Here is a 16,834-nt window from a genome sequence, read left to right as displayed (position 1 = left end):
TTATAAAAGTATTATAGTTATTTTATTTAAAATTCTCTAAGTTTATAATATTCTTAGACTGCCTATCCTAAGTCCAGGGTGCCTCAGGTACCGAAGTATCTCACTTCCACAACCTCGCGAGCCTCGACGCGTCCTGCCTACCTTACCTTACCTTACCTTTTTATTTTCAAGATCATCCCTTCGTATCATAGGCACCTACACCCCTGCGTCCCGAACAATGAGTTTTGACGCACCACCTGTCCCTGCACCTCAGAATGAGCACGCCAAACGTACCAACGAGCTCTTTGTCGTCTTCTACGAGGAACTTGGAAAATGGCCCTGGGAGGTTATCGATTTTGGTCCCCGAAAATGGGGTCAGAATCTCGTGCATGACTTCACGAGACTTCTAAGCGTCGACCTTCCTAAGACCAAGAATGTGTCACATGCGGAACTTATCGAATACTTGCATCACAATTCTGCGGACCACCCCAAGGTCCAGTATCAATACCAGCTGAACATGATGCTCATCGCAAAAGCAACCAAGTGGTTAGCAGAGAAACGTGAGCTCGCCGACCCCGACCCCGATTCTGATACCGACTCCGACGGCTCTATTCTCAATGAGCCCCAGAATGTCACTCGGAACCGAAAGCAGGCCCGGGCACTTCGAGCAGCTACTAGAACCGCGCGTAAGTTTGTCTTTCCAGAAGAAAGAATGACATTAGGCTAATAAGGCTAGCGGTTCGATCTGCTCGCAAACGACCTATCAACTACAGCGACCGTCACCATTTCCAACTCCATAATGTTGATGACACTGAAGATGATGGCGCTGGTGACGCCGATGAAGATGGACGAAACGAGGAAACCCAGGACGAGGTTGAGCTCGAGTCAGCCGAGCCTCCAGCCAAGCGAAGGCTGATGGTCTTCTTCAACTTCTCACCCGAGAACACGCATGAGCTATCTAAACTCATGGGAAACTTCACCACGGCAGGAGCCCGACACTCGATTCCTCAGCGAAATGGCGCAGGAGGCAACATTCTTCTCGATACACCTGTAAGTTCATATTATGAGCGGCACTGGCTAGTCTAACTGAATCGTACAGAACCAGTTGAATGAAGTCCAAATTGCATATGCCGACCATCTCAAACGCGAGATCGCCAAAGTGGAAGAGAACATCACCCGCACCGAAGCTAATATCAACAACTCGTCCCGGCGCCGTACAGGCTATCAGGAAACCGTCCGAAACAGCGCTGCAGCCCTCGAAAAAGCTACGAGGGAAGCCACCGAGGCTTCAAAAGAAGTCCAGAAAGCAAAAGCCCTCTGCGAAGCTGATGCTCAGGTCGTCGAGGAGTTGCGCCGCCTCAGCAGTGACAACCCGACAATACTCACAGAAGAAAGCTTTCAAAACATCAAAGAGAACACCCCTGCACAGAAAAAGAAGAGAGAAGCTGAAAATGCATTGCGCACCAAGGAAAGACGTCTGAATGACGTCAAAACTAAGATTCAGATCGCAGAGGCTAACATGGATCCTCTGAGCAGTAAGATCAGCGAATTGTCTGATGTACTGAAGGCAAAGAAGAATGTTCGTCGAAGCCTCGTTGCGATGCATCGGCTTGTGACAATGGGGGAGATGGAAGAGACTTTGGGGGAGAAAGGTCTTGAGGAGTGGTTGGGACAACAGCAAATGTAATCGTAACGCGAGAGAGATTTGTATGAGACTTCGAGATTAGGCCTTGGTTGGGGGCATAAGATAGTGTATGAATTTTGGCCTTGATAGTCAGATCAATTGGACGGTATTTCAGACACCCTAAAGTCAGGAAATTATCCTAAAGTTAAGATAATAAACACCTAAGGGTTTATAATTTTGTAAAAATTATATAATAATTAAATAAATTTATAAACTTTATAAAATTTTATAAATCTTAGGTTCCTTATTTCCTCCCTGCATTGTGTGGCATTTATGACGGAAAAATGGATTAGTGTTGGGTTTTGTTACTTGCAGTTGAGACTTATGGCTAGGAGCTTGAACTAGCAGACAGAACTTAGTCTCTTTGTCTGTATTGCCTGTGAATTGGAGTTCTGATTGTTGGCGTTGCGATTGTAGGAAGTTGGATTCTACACCCCAGACAGACACGATCTACGAGCCGACACCAAAGCAACGAGGTACTTTTATATCTACGCCTTCACAAGTTCACGTTCACAGAACGGCCCCGACGTCTCGCAGACCTCAAGAGGTAAGATTCCACGAATTTATACAATGTTATGATAAATAATCTAAGTTCCGCCCTAAGAGCCTAAAGTGCCTCAAAATGCGCCATCACCCTCACTCCAGCTTCGCCTCTCAAGTTCAATCTCTTTTCCATAACCACCAAATGGACAGAAAATTTCTACCAAAGCCCTGGTCCAGCGTCCATCCCATCTAAACCCCTCAAACTGAGCCTTTGTACAGTCCCAGTACTCAGGGTAAAATCCACTGTTTTCCCAATCTACAATCCCCGAGATCGCCCAACCCCTTGTCCCGTCTAGTCTTGTGACTTTGTCCACAAGGATGTTTCGCAGGTTCAAGTCAGCATGGGTAAACACAATTTGATGACCTCTCCGGGCGGGATCATCTGGGTGGCGAAGATATTGACTGAAAGAAGCTTCGTCTTCGAAGGGACCAACAGGGTTGCCATCTCGAATTCTTGGATCACTACATGCTTGGCCCAATGTATTAGATATGTGGTTCTTGGGACCGACCGGGGGAATCGCTCGGATCTGGGAAATGAAGCTTTGCATTTGGTCGACCAACTCCTGGCAGTCTCGATCGGAAAGCATATCCATTGCTCTGGAGAGGGGATCACCGCGAAGACCTGTCGTCAAGAGATACGTGTTTCGTGAGTCTGCTACCAGATCCAGTACACGAGGGACTGGCACGGAAGTGTACTTATGAACGAGATCGAGGGCATTAGATTCATTGAAAGCCCCTTCGTTAGTGGCCTTCAAGTAAAGACCGAAAGGCAAACGGCTAACTGCCAAGGAACTGGTACCTCCATAAAGGTTGTGTCCGATCTTTCGCAATACTTTATACGTTGATAGTCGTATGAATTGGGGGGTGATGAGCCAAGCTCGCCAGAGGATTGTGCGGAACATCTGGAATACAGTTGATAACAAGCCTGGTCTAGATGCTGAAGATTGTATCCCTGTCTGAGCTATCGCTGTTTCGTTTTCGGCGATTTGCTTCCTGACCTCAAGCCATCGAATGCTCGAAGCCAAGCGAGCATGGGTCCCGATGAATCGTGCGTCTACCTTGCGTATTCCTGATCGCGAGTGGTCTCCAAGAAGAGGATATTGGCCATCGACATCGAGTACTGGTTCTACTGTTCCAATTAGACACCAGCCAATTTTGTACTGAGATGAATTAGTATGAGGGAGCCCGAAGAATGATATCACTTACCTCAATCATTGATGGTTGTAGCCGATGCAATTTCACCACCCCATTCCTGTAAGCCTCGGCGGCTGACCTGCGCACAAGCCAATGACCATCGATGGGATCGACCCGCTTCAGTCGTTCTGTATAAGCTAACCACCAATTGAGGTAAGGAGGGCTGAAGAAGGCTCGAAGCATTTCATGGACCCGCGGCTAGTCAACGTGTCAGCCATGGCCAAGCTCGGTGAGAAGACCATCTCGTTACCTCGGCTTCGAGCCAGCGGGAGGGCGCGAGAACAACAGGCATCACTACCAGCGGGTCGCCAAAACCTGCTGGCTTCCCTGTGATGCAACATCGATTTCCATCCCTTTTGAGGATTTGAGCTTTCGTCCTACTGTCGGGGGCAGGTGGTGTTGTCCCGTGCTTTGTGACTAAAAGTATTTAGACTAAGGTGCTGCATTGGTGACCAGATATCCTCACTAGACTCTATGATGAACGTCCAATCTGAAACAAGGGCACGAAGCTCAACCTCACGGTGTTGGCTCAGATGGCAGTATCTGAGGACATGAGTTGCGGCCAGACCAGGATCCAACGCATCTGTAATGAAAGAAGTGAGTAATTTCCCTGAAGGATGTGGTAGGTTTTCATTTTCAATGATCGAGAAAGCCTCATGGCATTTAGGGTCGGTGATATAATTCATGAGGAATTGAGGGTTGCTCAACGTTGCACAGTTGGTAGGTGCGGGGGCACTCTTTATGAGCAGCGGATTGTCGCTGCGCGTAGGAAAGCTGAGATTTGTGACGGAGAGCTTATAATCACCGCATAGAACATAGATGTTTAGATACTGTAAAGCAGTAGGGTAATCAAGGAATGGGTGAGTAAAGAGTGATTGCGTAAGGCCATAGTATATTGGTAATTGTTGGTTTGTCTTGAGATGAGAGATGGATCGATGCCTAACGAGATCACGTGCAATTCCACGATTGCCTTCAGCAAACCAATTCACCTCAATCTGGGCATTTCTAACACACTGAAATACTTCTATTCAACCTGCTTCCACATCCTTTCCAAAGCTCCAACCCTAGCCACGGCCGCTGGACCCGTCGCAGCAGCCCCGACCTGCTGCATCGAATGATCCGCCATCGCCGCCTGCAACAACTGCTCATTCTGATACCCATGCCCAACCGTCGAGTTTCCAACCGTATGGTCATAATAAAAGTTCGTTGCATTCAGGTTTCCTGCTGCGCTAAACGTCACAGCTGCAAGACCAAGCGTTTGAGCCTGACCAAGAGCGTGTTTGGCAGCTGCTAGCATCCGATTCATCTCGGGGACCGTCCGGAGATAGATCTGGCGGCGTTGAAGGGCGAACGATAGGAAGGATGCTAGGTCTTGAGTCTTGCAGGCGTTCTTATAGAGCTGCCTCATGCGAGGGGAGTAGAGATCACAGAGTCGGGGCTCAGCGACCTGGTTTCCCTTCATGGTGAAGTGTTTCTCCAGCTTCGTGCCCTTCGCGACGACGACATAACATTCTTGACAGATGTGGGCATTATCCCATCCCCACCACCGACGATTCTTCGACAATTCAAGATTGATCTTGGGACACCCTGGAGCGGTACTGAGATCCACTGCCAATTCGCTGAGTGGTCGCCAATCGTTGATGTAAGCTGCCTCAGCGAACTTCTGCAAGAAAAGCACTCCACGAGGAAACCCGGGCAGATTGAATGAGCAGAGCCGGGCCTCAGACGGTTCAACAGACTGCTTTACTTTAAAGAAGTGAGTCACGTTCATGCTAGCCACAGTGCCCGCCATACACGTCGCGCAAACCTCGAACTCCGGAGGATCACTCGGAAGCGTATACCAGCGAATTCCTCTTGCGCCCTGAGGATTACAAGGCGGGTGTTGCGAGAGACTTTGCAGAGTGTTCCAGAATCTGGGATAGTTGCCCTTATCAACCGCCCGAATCATTGGGATCAGCATGTTTGCCTGCCCCATGTCACACGATGCCTCCTGTGAGGGTCCAAGACGAACTGTGCGGAACGACTGACTTTCCGTAGACTCGTGAAAGTAATCCCAATAGCAAGCTTCGCAGACCGCGAAGTTGGATGGGCCGCTTGAAGACATAAACCAAGTCCTCTCTGGGCCTGCGACAGGTTGTGCTTTGGGACACGGCGGAAGCTGCAGCCTCTTGTAGTACCCCGTGGTGAAAGCCGTCCAGTTGTTGTTGGGTGAATAGAGCTTGAGCATACGGCGGATGTACCAAACGCTATGGTCACAACTTGCAGCGCCCTGAGGCTTATGTGTACTAAACCTGTTGCCGAACGAGGTATGTCTGAAGTAGTCTTCATAGCAAGGCTTGCAAATTGCCATCTCTGGCCGATCTGGTGGGTAGTACCATTCATGTCCCTCGACTGACTGATCCTCTGGACAACGTCCCAAAGCAGGCCTCATGGCCATGAAGCTCACCAAGTTATCGAGGTTCATTGACGAGAGAGCAGCTGGCCAAAGATAGTCTTTGACGCGGGGCGTGCCGAACAGACATTGTCGTTCCAATCTGTCATCGTGCCATACCGGCGTGAACGTGTCTCGGAACTGTGAGTTGAGGATGCGGTCTGCGTAGCAACGACTGCAGATGACAAAGTCTGGGTAGGAACTGTGGATAAACCAGTAGGTTGGTAGTGTGAATGGCACGTCGATACATTCAGTTACCGGCTGAATTCCCAATGGCATCGGAGTGCTGGGGCCTCTGTTGGAGGCATCCTGGCCGGGTGAAGTTACAACATGTTGAGACACTGGAGCACCTCCGCTCGGTGGCAGCTGTTGGGGAGGTTGTTGAGCTTGATAAGGGTATTGTTGTTGCTGATACTGCACCTGCTGCGGAGGCGGGGCTACAGGCGAACCCTGAAGTTCCACTTGGGGTTGCACTGGTGGAGGAGGGTAATTCTGATAATACTGCTGCTGCGGCTGCTGTTGGTATTGCACCGGATATCCGGGGGCGTTGCGATGCTGCTGAGCCTGTTGTTGCTGCTGCTGTGGTGGTTGGTACCCAGCTGGCTGTTGCTGTTGCTGTAAATCTCTCCCAGCCTGCCTCACTGCTTTCTCCGCGTCGGACAGAAATTTTGTTAGTCGACCCATGTTGAATCGGGTTCCAGAAAGATCAGACGGGAAAATCCCACTGTGAGTCAAATATCTCAGCTGAGCACTTATACATACTTAGACCATGCTGCCCCACCGATGTCGTTCCGTGCCGACATTGCCGGTCAGTATGCCTCGTTTTCCCAGTTAGGCTGAACTAACTCAATTGGACTGATAGCTAGGATAGATTGAAGCCTATTGGGCTCGGAGCAATTACAAACCCGGCATTGAACATGCTGACTTCGTTTCTGTTGCGCCCTGCTGCTGCGTGACTCATCCCTGTCGAAGTTGACATGGCGCGCCCGTAACGAGTAACCAGACTGCTCGGCCCTATTCGCAATCATCAAATTACGCTTCAAATTGACTATGGTCTAGTATATCTACCCGAGTTTCTATGTCACTTTCAAGTTTCTCTTTATTGGGTCGCGTTCCCTCCAGCGCAGACATGGAGCTATCGCATTTGACAGCGATGCAGAAACAAGCTACCAAAAAGGCGAACGGCAGACCGACATGCATAACACTCTCATTCCGAGCCACAACACCACGCTTCGATCCTTGCTTAGACTAGTCCCCGGGAAAGCAAATCACTTAGAAGACGCCTGGGATGAAGCGTGGGGTAACCCGACTCCATGCAACCCATTTCTCTCCAAATGTCTCTTTCAACATTTTCTCCTCATCCTTCACTCTCATCATAAGCCTTCGCAAGATTCCAAATACGAGAACCAAGCAAAAGATAAGGCCCCAGCCGCTAACTGTCGATCGGAAGCCACGAGGAATCCAGCAACCGAATGCGCCGTCCCATCGCAAGAACAGGGCGAGGTTGACGACCAAGACCACAATTTGTCCTGTGTACCCAGGATGTTGAATATACCGATAAATACCATCCCTCATCAAAGTATCCGGCGGTCCAAGTTGAAAAGTGAAGTTCTTTCCAAGTTGAGCAAAGGCCGTGAGTCGAAGAGGTCCGCCGACGAGAATGACCATCGAGAGACAAGCCAGTGTGTATGAATTCCAGCTGAACAGCTCCGAGTTCAAGTTCTCAGGATGAGGACATACGAGACTGGAATCACCGTAGCCCATGGAAATGAGGGCGTGGAAAGCACCAACGCTGACAGCAAGAATTCGCCGAAGTCGCGCTGCTGTTGGGCTGGCGTAGGTTCCGAGACTGTCTTGCTTCCAGCCGTCGCGTGGAATCTCGTTGGGCGGCTTGAAGCAGGACATGGTGATGAGGCTGGACAATAGAACTGCCCCTGCGAAAGAAGCTTCGTGGAATATTGCCATCGTTTGACGATTTCTAAACGTATATTTAGATGAAGATGAAGTTCTATGTGATTACTGGCTTGTCATCACAGGTGGTTGTTCAGTACCGCTGTCTTTTAAATTGGTCGGCATCGGCAGTCGGCGGTTACAACCCCCGACGTTGGACTGAAGCACAACGTATGACGCATTGTCCTGACGCTTAGTACTTATTTCTACGGTTCAGATACCTCCTAAATTTCATTACAGTGATCGGCAAACTTGCTGCCGATTGACCGTCTTGAAAGTCGTATGATTACTCTACTAATACGATTAATAATCCCGATAACCAACACAACCATTCAGCTTCGGGGTTTTACATAATACTGACCTCGAAACTGATGGCTAGACAGTTGAATTGCCAAAGAATAAAAGGACTAATAGTTGCGTCTTTACGTTTCCAAAAGACTTTGTGCACAGATTTGTATGGGTTGGGGGATTACTCGCCATGTCGGTGCCTGACTGCAATGGAAGCCGGAGATCTAACACAGGTTTGCTGTACCTCAACTTCCATGGCCAACGAATTACACGTTAGAGCCTCAGGGAAGGCATCCGAGAACGAACTGTCTGTAGCTTGAGGTGAAGCGTTGTTCTATAGAGTATTGGGTCCTCATCTGCCAAGCCTCACAATAACCAATGTAGAGGTGGCTCATACCTCTTTATTCCTTCAACCCGATACCAGTCAAGCCATAATGATTGCCAAAAACGCGAAATGAAGTTATTCGCTTACACTCCAGTAGCTTGCTGGCCGATTTACTAGCGATAGCACCAGAGGGCTCTAAACTAGCCGGATATCTCAGGCATCTTACCCCACCCCTGTCCTCTCTGTGGCGATAACGGCGATTCAGTATCTCTGGTAATCGAATCAACTGCGAAGTCGCACCTGAGAATGGAGTGATTGGATCCTGTTGCTCAGAATGGACACTCCATGCCGACCGAATTACACCAAATCTGGTCATGGCTGTTCAAGATGTAAAGAGAAGAGAGTCCGTAGAGCTCACCGAAGATCCTGTTGACAATACTGACCTTTCTGCCAGGTGAAATGCGACCAGAGGAGGCCGGGGTGTAAACGATGTGAGGACTCAGGCTCATCGTGCCCTGGCTACGCTTTACACCTGCGATGGTCTGCTAAGAACCAACTTCAACAGAAGTCTGTCAGCGCTGGCTAAAAGCCTCGGACGAGAAGAGGGAATCAGTCATGCTCAAGTTCAACGAGTCATATGAATGGGGGAGAAACCGTTGATATTACAACGTCAACATTGGATCCCTTGCTCCTATTCCCTCACTTTGGAGATGCCAGCCCAATGCCATTCCCAGCTTTGAATGCCTCCGACATCCTCGGCTTCGGGGGGACCCTTCAGTTTTACAATGGCCTTTTCTAAATTTGGACCCCTCGGTAACTATCACTATGCCAGACGATGCGGCTCTTACAGATGGTTCACCGAGTTTGGATAAGACTGGGCAGTGGAAAGATCAGGGAACGGAGGTGGATCATTCCATTTGTTATGAGCTGGCTGCGCGATGAAGGTCAACAATCTCAGACTGATCTGAACACAACAACTCTACTTGCAGAGGCTCACAACACCGGAACTGCTGATCACCACTCATCACTGGCAATACTACAACAACTGAGCAATCTTCCAACAGCTATTTCCGACTTCTTTATACCAGAAGTCATACCACTTTACTGCGCCTGGGATAGTCAATCGAACCTGATGCGAGTAGTAGCAGAAAACTCATGGCAATCCTCAAAGGTCCTTTATCACACGATGCAAAGCATGTCAGCCGCTTGTCTAACAAGTGTCTTTCCCGAATTATCCACCACTGCAATTCAAGAACGCTTGAAAGCTCTTCAATGCTTGGACGAGGACAAATCAAGCGCTACAGAGTATGCTGAAGCAAGACTACTGGCAACGGTTCTCCTTTGCCACACTGCGAGTTGGCACGATCCCGGCAATTTGGCCAAAGAGAGATATCATTTAGGTGTGCATCATGGACGCCGTACCTATGTCTCTTCATTGGAGGCTCAATATCCATCTTTATTGGATTTGACATCTTCCAGCCGTGGTCACTGAAGGGCTTTATTACAAGTTATTTTGGTCTTACGTGGTTCTTCTTTATGTTCATTTTTTGGAAGGTCTTCAAGCGAACCCAGTTTATGATTCCTGCTACTGTGGATATCTTTGCCGATGGCAAGAAGCAGGCTGTGGATGAGGAGTGTTGCTTCTGGGAGGAGGGATTTGGTGATGAAGCTGAGAGGGATGCGCTGGCCAAGGAACATGTTGTCGTCAGAACTTGGGCTCGGTTCTGGGGCGGCTAATGGCCCTGGTGTATGTGATCACAGGTAAATCAGCATGTGCAGAACTTGACTGTTTTTTATTACTATGAGGTGCTTGGTTGTAATTGTCTATCCTTTCCCTCATATCCTTTCAGCTAGATCTGGTTTGTGGCTCATCATAATCACGTTACAATTCCATGGAATTATTTAGCTTCCGAATTGTACATTCTTCGATCAGAAATCATGCCCTATTGAGAGAGGTGGTAATTATCTACTATTAAAGTTCGAAGATATTACTGTTGGAGCGGCCAGCCACCCAAGATAACAGAATATGCTCATGAGAAAATTGGCTACATCGTAACTTTAACTTAACAAATTGATCATTCGACAAGGCATATAATCTATACGCGAAGCCAAAAGATGGAAGATCTCCCGTTTCCTGAAGCCTTAATGGTGGCCTTAGTCACTCCCCGTGAGACGTTGATAGAGTTTACACAAACTAAAGTTCACAACGAGGACCGTTGAGGCTGGAGTCACTTTTGACCTCTCAACGTTATCACAGAGGGCTTATCTCACCACACAGAACTTGATTGGTCTATGATACATTTCCAATATTTACGAACAAAACTTACATTGGACTCACGACCGATATGAATCCCTCTGCCTTTGATCGGCGCCATTCATTGTTGATGAATAGGCCCAAAGGTTGGTTATAAGTGACTCCCTCATAGCGGTAAGTTGCTGATAAAGCTCACTACTCCTGATTGCTTTGTTCTTTAGGATACGATCGCAGGATTATTGGCAGTATCACTTAGTGAGATTATATCACGATATGCTCCTGCCTCTTTCAGCATACGTACTCCAACTCCACGCCTCAGCAAGTTGCTTTCCAGATCAGGCAAGTTTGTAACAGTGCACCCTGGATGTCTGCGCTAGTATCAAACAGGCAATTTTGCGACAGCTACCGAAAGCAGCAAAGATTGAGGCTTGGGGTGCGATAACGGTAGACCCATCCTTATCAGTCTTATGATAACGGCAAAGCGTACTCTGTACTCCGTAGAGTAGCATCAGGTACTCGAAGTCTTGTCCGATCGCATACAAACTGTCCTAATAGCACCCGTGCAGAAACGACCATTGTTGTGTTATCTTGCATTGCCCTGGCTTTCTTTCCATATCCTGACCGCCTCTGTTATGTCTCTAGCACAATGTGCTCAGCTTCTTTTACTCCGCCAGAAGGGATGTCTTCTTTTTGGAGAACCGAAACAGGCGATCTCGATGGCCATCGGTCGACTGCGGAGCTCCCCACGGGTGTTGACATTGCCTAATTGGTGCCGGATACTCTGCAGCAGCAATTCTCACCCATATCCTGGCAACAACTTCATCTGAGAATAGGCCCTCAATTCTTGTTCTCGAAGCTCGACAGTTATGTTCGGGTGCAACTGGACGAAATGGTGGGCCATAAAGCCCATGAGACTCTTACGCTAGCACTGACAATTGAAGGTGGTCACCTCAAGCCAGACTCATATAACGCGATTTCTGCGTACGCGTCTGAGTATGGGATAGAAGCCGCCGCAGAGGTTGCATCCTTCGAGGCTGCAAATGTTGAAGATGTTACTGATTACATCCAACAAAACAAAGTTGATTGTGACTTTGTGCTTACGAGGCGGTCGACGTGCAACTCTCCACTGGCCATCAGCGTCGCATCAAGGAAGGCTATGATAAGCTTATTGCTGCTGGACTCGAAAGGACCAAGGATACGCTCAGCGTTAAGGAGAAGGATGCAGAAATGGTCAGTACGTCATATCTTTTTCTTCTCGATACTAACGCCATGTCTTCAGATGTCTGGTGTTAAGGGCGCAAAGGGGTGTTTTACATACACAGCAGGACACCTTTGGCTCTATTAACTCATTCATCATATGTCTTCTAAAGCAATCAGCCAAGGAATCAACTTGCAAACCAACACTCCAGTTCTTTATGTTTTCGAGACTCAAGATGCCACTGGTCAATATATCTTACGTACCAGCAGCGGCGAAGTCAGAGCGCGAAAGGTTGTTTTCGCAACAAATGCCTACACAAGTTCTCTGCTTCCCGAATACAAAAGCAAGATCATTCCGTATCGCGCCGTATGCAGTCGGATCAAAACCCCGGGGCCACATCCTCTGCTCACTAATACCTACGCGCTTCGATTCTCAGACTGGAACTTTGACTACTTGATCCCTCGGCTAGATGGAAGTATCATAGTTGGCGGAGCACGAGATGCGTATATCAGATTAGTTGACTCATGGTATGGCAACGTTGATGACACTCAAGTCATTGATGAGGCGCGATCCTACTTCGATGGCTACATGCAGAGGCATTTCCATGGATGGGAGGATAGTGGGGCGTATGTTGACGACATTTGGACTGGAAGTAAGCCCTATAATCTCATAACATTAATACTGAAGGACGCTGACATCAAAACAGTCATGGGGTATTCTTCCCACCGGCTCCCTCGAGTAGGGCCTATACCCGGCCGACCAGACATGTTTATCATGGGAGGCTTCACTGGCCATGGTATGCCGCAAATCTACCTGTGCGGACAAGCTATGGCCAAGTTTCTCCTCACAGGCGCTTCATTCAAAGGGACTGGTTTGCCCCGATTATTTGAAGAAACGCAGGCCCGCTTAGAAGACCCGAGAGACAGAGTGCTGGAGTTGTATGGTTCGGTTCTCAGTCCTTCAAAACTATAATGAGTTCGGCCCAAGGCTGGGGATTGGGCCAAGCTTCATTATAAAGTTTCCAAGTTCTTCTTGCGTTAATCGATTCAAATGTCATTAACAATGTAACACATCATCTCTTTTACCATGGGATGTCTATTGCTGTTACCATTTGGTTTATGGTGACCTCAACACTTCCAACTGAGGCTGTGAGCATGGGACACATCAAAACTCAATCAAACCCGGGCAAGGACACACCCTGTAGCTATTATGAGCAATCACATTATTGTGAGTTGTCAGCCTTGGAGCCTGGCCTTTTGCATTTTGGTTGGTCGGTTGGTTGTTTATTCCCTGCTCGTCAAGTCACGTGTAGTTCGCCGAAGGACGCCGTCAGAATAAGGCAGACTTCCCCCTTTTCAGCCCTGTTTTCAATCCTCACAATTAATTTATCTTTGTTCATCAATTACTACGAAGCTTGGATAGCTGGAGCATTGCTGTCTGTTCACGCGTTTGTTGCATCAAAACCCCGTGTCCAGTATTATCAGCATTCCGATTCCCCATCACTGTCTCGCCTCCAACAAAGAGTTTAAATGTCGGCTGCAATTGGCAAACCGCAACGTCCCGTCTCACGAGCAGACTTTCCGCTTGCTATTATCTGCGCCCTCTCCCTCGAATCTGATGCGATAGAAGCCCTATTTGATGAACACTGGGACTGTCATGTCTACAGCAAAGCCCCTGGCGACCCCAATTCCTACTCGACAGGGCGCATTGGCCATCATAATGTCGTACTCGCCTACATGCCCGAAGCAGGAAAGGCCAACGGAGCTTCTGTCGCGACCCATTGTCGCGTGAGCTTCCCCCATGTCAAATTGGCCATCGTGGTTGGAATCTGTGGAGTAATCCCCTTCACCACCGGGCCTCGAGATGCACACCATGAAATCATTCTAGGAGATGTGATTGTCAGCCAAAGCGTTGTCCAATACGACTTGGGACGACAACACCCTGGTAGCTTTGAGTTCAAAAACACCAATGAAGAGGCTCTTGGGAGACCAAACGTTGAGGTTCGCTCCCTGCTATCGAAGCTGAAGGGCCTCCGAGCACGAAGAGCATTTGAGTCCGACATGAGGAGTTTCCTCACACTCCTGCAGCAAGATCTAGAGCTGGCAGCGCATTACCCCGAACCCGGGACAGATCGCTTGTACGAGGCAACCTATCGTCATGTCGACAAAGACATGTCGTGTGTCAAGTGCGGTTGCAACGGAAAGCTTGTGCCGCGGGAGCGGCTAAGACAGGACGTGCCAGAGCCTAAAGTACATTTTGGAAGGATTGCCTCCGGCGATACTGTCATGAAGTCTGGTGAGGATCGCGACGATATCGCAAGAAAGCTTGGTGTCATTGCGTTCGAGATGGAGAGTGCTGGCGTTTGGGACAGCCTACCATGTTTAGTTATCAAGGGCGCGTGTGATTATGCCGACAGCCATAAGGCTAAAGCTACCCAGAACTACGCTGCAGCGACTGCCGCTGCTTGTACTAAAGCTATACTGCGCCAGTGGGTGGTTCCAACCAGTCATGGTCGGTAACTCGTCTGCGGCTTACTTAAACATGCTGACCATGAAATAGATTCAGCAGGGAAGATAAACATATCGCGTTGTAGGTATTCATGCATTTACTGAATTATGATGATACAGTTAACATTCAATTCGATAGTCTTGGTCCCTTTCCCGCCAAATAGAGACTTTGTTGGCCGAGAGAACATTCTCGCGAGCCTCCGTCAAGAATTATGCTTCGAAAATTCTGATGAGGTCGCAGCTCTCTTTGGTTTAGGAGGGGCAGGGTAAGTTAACCTACATCATGTACGGAAGACAACAACTAAGCTTTCAGAAAAACACAGATCGCCCTGGCATACGCGCACGAGACACATGCTCAAAATCCAGATTTGTCAGTCTTTTGGGTTTATGCAAGTAATGAAGAGCGCATGAAGCAGTCATATGCCATGATCATGCAACAATTCGAGATCCCTCGCGGTGGTGGCTTGAGTGATCTTGAATTGGTGAAGCAATGGTTAGAAGCCGAGCATCAAAAACCGTGGCTCATGATTGTCGACAATGCCGATGATATGAACCTTTTCTATGGTGCTGGTGGTCTGAGTCGGTATCTCCCAACTTGCCCTCAAGGTAAGCTACTCGTCACGACAAGAAATCGGCAGGTAGCTGTCCGAGTTACTAAAGGCCGGTGCTTCATCGAGATTCCGCGCATGACCGAGAGCGAAGCACATGAACTCCTTGGTGGGCATCTAGGGTTCTTGAGGCCCCACGTTAATGATCTATCCACATTGGCGTCGAAGCTAGAATATCTTCCTTTGATACTTGTGCAAGCCGCTTCATTCATTAAAGAGAACGATATCTCTATCAGCGAGTACCTGAGCCTTCTAGAGACAGATAAGAACATGATAGAACTTCTCGATGAGGACTTCGAGACAGATGGCAGGTATCCAGACTCACTTCGAACTGTTACCAAAACTTGGGCAATTTCATTTCAACAAATCAGACGCCAGAATAAATTAGCAAGCGACTTACTATCAATCATGTCTATGTTCGATCATCAGCATATACCCGAGGACTTCTTGGTCAGTTATGTATCGCTCTTTTATGGCCAGGAAAAGACTTTGGAGCGTCTTAGGGCTATTGGGCTTCTCAAAGCCTTCTCCTTCGTGTCGAGTGGAGAAGACAACAGCATTGCTATGCATCGACTGATACAGCTCGTGATGCGTGAATGGCTCATCAGAGAAGACACAATAGAACACTTCCTGTGCATGGCCGTCCTTGCAATAGACGGGTCATCTTTTCTTAAGACCAACGGCCACTCGTACACATCAACACGAGTTTCCAGTCATGCCTATCACATGCTTACCCCCTTTCGCATATTTCAGAATGCTTTTGGTGCAAATATGTGGAGTCGTACGAATACCCTCGACATCTTCAAGTATGCTTTTCGTGCCATCTATCGGGATTTGATCTTTCTCCTCACATGCAATGATCTAGAAGAGAAGGCACTGGATAAAAGGTTAGATCTGAAAAAGGAGAGGCTTGATACAGTCGCTAGTGCTGCGGTATTTGAAAGCGACTATCACGCATTATGGGAGAAACGAAGTTATCTTATACGAACGTTGAAAGTTATTAGGGAGGAGGAACGAACTACCATTATACAAGAGTTGGAGACTGTTGTCCTTACATGGCGATTGTTGTCGCCTCCTGGCATAAGCAATACATGGGAGAAATGCAAAGCAGATCTTCGGGGTCATTAGTCCCGGTGTGGTGGCTAGACAAGTTAAGATTTGTGTGATATGGTAGGGGGCGATAAGGGAGTATGGAGCGTGTGTCAATATTTCCATGATATCTAATCTAATCATTGGATTTAGACTGACAGTTGGAGAGATTTGAATCGCATTCTTCGACGAGACATTTCGAAATACATGTTTAGTGTTTCATGGTCTGATTTGTCTATCGAGGATCGAGATGATATAAAGCGTTTCTCCGTTCTTCTGTTTCGAAAAACGCGAAGAGTTGCAAAAATAAACGCCTCAATTTGCGTACACGTCGTACCTGGGCTCAAATTACAAAGATGCGTTATGCCAAAGGATTTATTATATTCAACTTGGCCAATGGCTAGCCAAGCAGGCTTGCGCGACTGCTAAGAAAATTTAAAGTTAACAATCTACTGTATCTAGACTATTTAACGCAACTGTTACTCTGTTAAAGATTTAGGTAAAAGATGTTATTGTTATTGTTGTTATTGTTATATTATTTAATATCCTACTAGGCTTCCCCTAGCTAACCTCTATAAGAAGTAAAAGGATATACTAAGCTAGCTATAATAGGCTATTTTACAGGTAGGCCAGGTAATAACTTACTAAAAACAAGGCTTTATAAAGCTATATATTTAAATTATAATAAAATCTTAATAACTTTTTTACCTTTTTAGTTTTAAAAAAAGCCTTATTTTTAAAGCTTAGTTTTTATTAGTAAAGGTATATAAGTATAGCTATTACT

The 16,834-nt window shown here is 47.7% G+C and overlaps 6 protein-coding genes across 6 annotated transcripts; 4 read left to right on the top strand and 2 right to left on the bottom strand.

The window, feature by feature from the left end:
• Nucleotides 1–217: 217 nt before the first annotated feature.
• On the top strand, nucleotides 218–1,666 carry FSUBG_11079 (uncharacterized protein; the record flags this gene model as incomplete). The annotated part of the gene is made up of 3 exons (XM_036675723.1): nucleotides 218–665; nucleotides 716–1,029; nucleotides 1,079–1,666. The coding sequence occupies 3 exons, from the start codon at nucleotides 218–220 to the stop codon at nucleotides 1,664–1,666; spliced, it is 1,350 nt and encodes a 449-aa protein (XP_036533424.1).
• A 614-nt stretch (nucleotides 1,667–2,280) lies between these two features.
• Nucleotides 2,281–6,515, bottom strand: FSUBG_11078 (uncharacterized protein; the record flags this gene model as incomplete). The annotated part of the gene is made up of 5 exons (XM_036675722.1): nucleotides 2,281–3,366; nucleotides 3,413–3,598; nucleotides 3,651–3,817; nucleotides 3,867–4,413; nucleotides 4,464–6,515. 5 exons carry the CDS (start codon nucleotides 6,513–6,515, stop codon nucleotides 2,281–2,283), a joined length of 4,038 nt encoding a protein of 1,345 aa, XP_036533423.1.
• A 588-nt stretch (nucleotides 6,516–7,103) lies between these two features.
• Nucleotides 7,104–7,736, bottom strand: FSUBG_11077 (prenyl cysteine carboxyl methyltransferase; the record flags this gene model as incomplete). Its single annotated transcript, XM_036675721.1, has 1 exon — nucleotides 7,104–7,736. The coding sequence occupies one exon, from the start codon at nucleotides 7,734–7,736 to the stop codon at nucleotides 7,104–7,106; it is 633 nt and encodes a 210-aa protein (XP_036533422.1).
• A 2,067-nt stretch (nucleotides 7,737–9,803) lies between these two features.
• Nucleotides 9,804–10,131, top strand: FSUBG_11076 (general amino acid permease; the record flags this gene model as incomplete). Its single annotated transcript, XM_036675720.1, has 2 exons — nucleotides 9,804–9,812; nucleotides 9,874–10,131. 2 exons carry the CDS (start codon nucleotides 9,804–9,806, stop codon nucleotides 10,129–10,131), a joined length of 267 nt encoding a protein of 88 aa, XP_036533421.1.
• A 1,406-nt stretch (nucleotides 10,132–11,537) lies between these two features.
• FSUBG_11075 (uncharacterized protein) lies at nucleotides 11,538–12,818 on the top strand (the record flags this gene model as incomplete). The annotated part of the gene is made up of 4 exons (XM_036675719.1): nucleotides 11,538–11,699; nucleotides 11,753–11,882; nucleotides 12,058–12,498; nucleotides 12,553–12,818. The coding sequence occupies 4 exons, from the start codon at nucleotides 11,538–11,540 to the stop codon at nucleotides 12,816–12,818; spliced, it is 999 nt and encodes a 332-aa protein (XP_036533420.1).
• A 557-nt stretch (nucleotides 12,819–13,375) lies between these two features.
• Nucleotides 13,376–16,089, top strand: FSUBG_11074 (gamma-glutamylputrescine oxidoreductase; the record flags this gene model as incomplete). Its single annotated transcript, XM_036675718.1, has 4 exons — nucleotides 13,376–14,357; nucleotides 14,406–14,435; nucleotides 14,493–14,619; nucleotides 14,667–16,089. The coding sequence occupies 4 exons, from the start codon at nucleotides 13,376–13,378 to the stop codon at nucleotides 16,087–16,089; spliced, it is 2,562 nt and encodes an 853-aa protein (XP_036533419.1).
• Between the last annotated feature and the right edge of the window lie 745 nt (nucleotides 16,090–16,834).

This window comes from Fusarium subglutinans, assembly GCF_013396075.1.
Source record: "Fusarium subglutinans strain NRRL 66333 chromosome Unknown NRRL66333_c0000202, whole genome shotgun sequence".
NCBI classification, from domain to species: domain Eukaryota; kingdom Fungi; phylum Ascomycota; class Sordariomycetes; order Hypocreales; family Nectriaceae; genus Fusarium; species Fusarium subglutinans.
The sequence above is the reverse complement of the archived record's forward strand: the minus strand, read 5'-3'. Positions and strand labels throughout refer to the sequence as shown.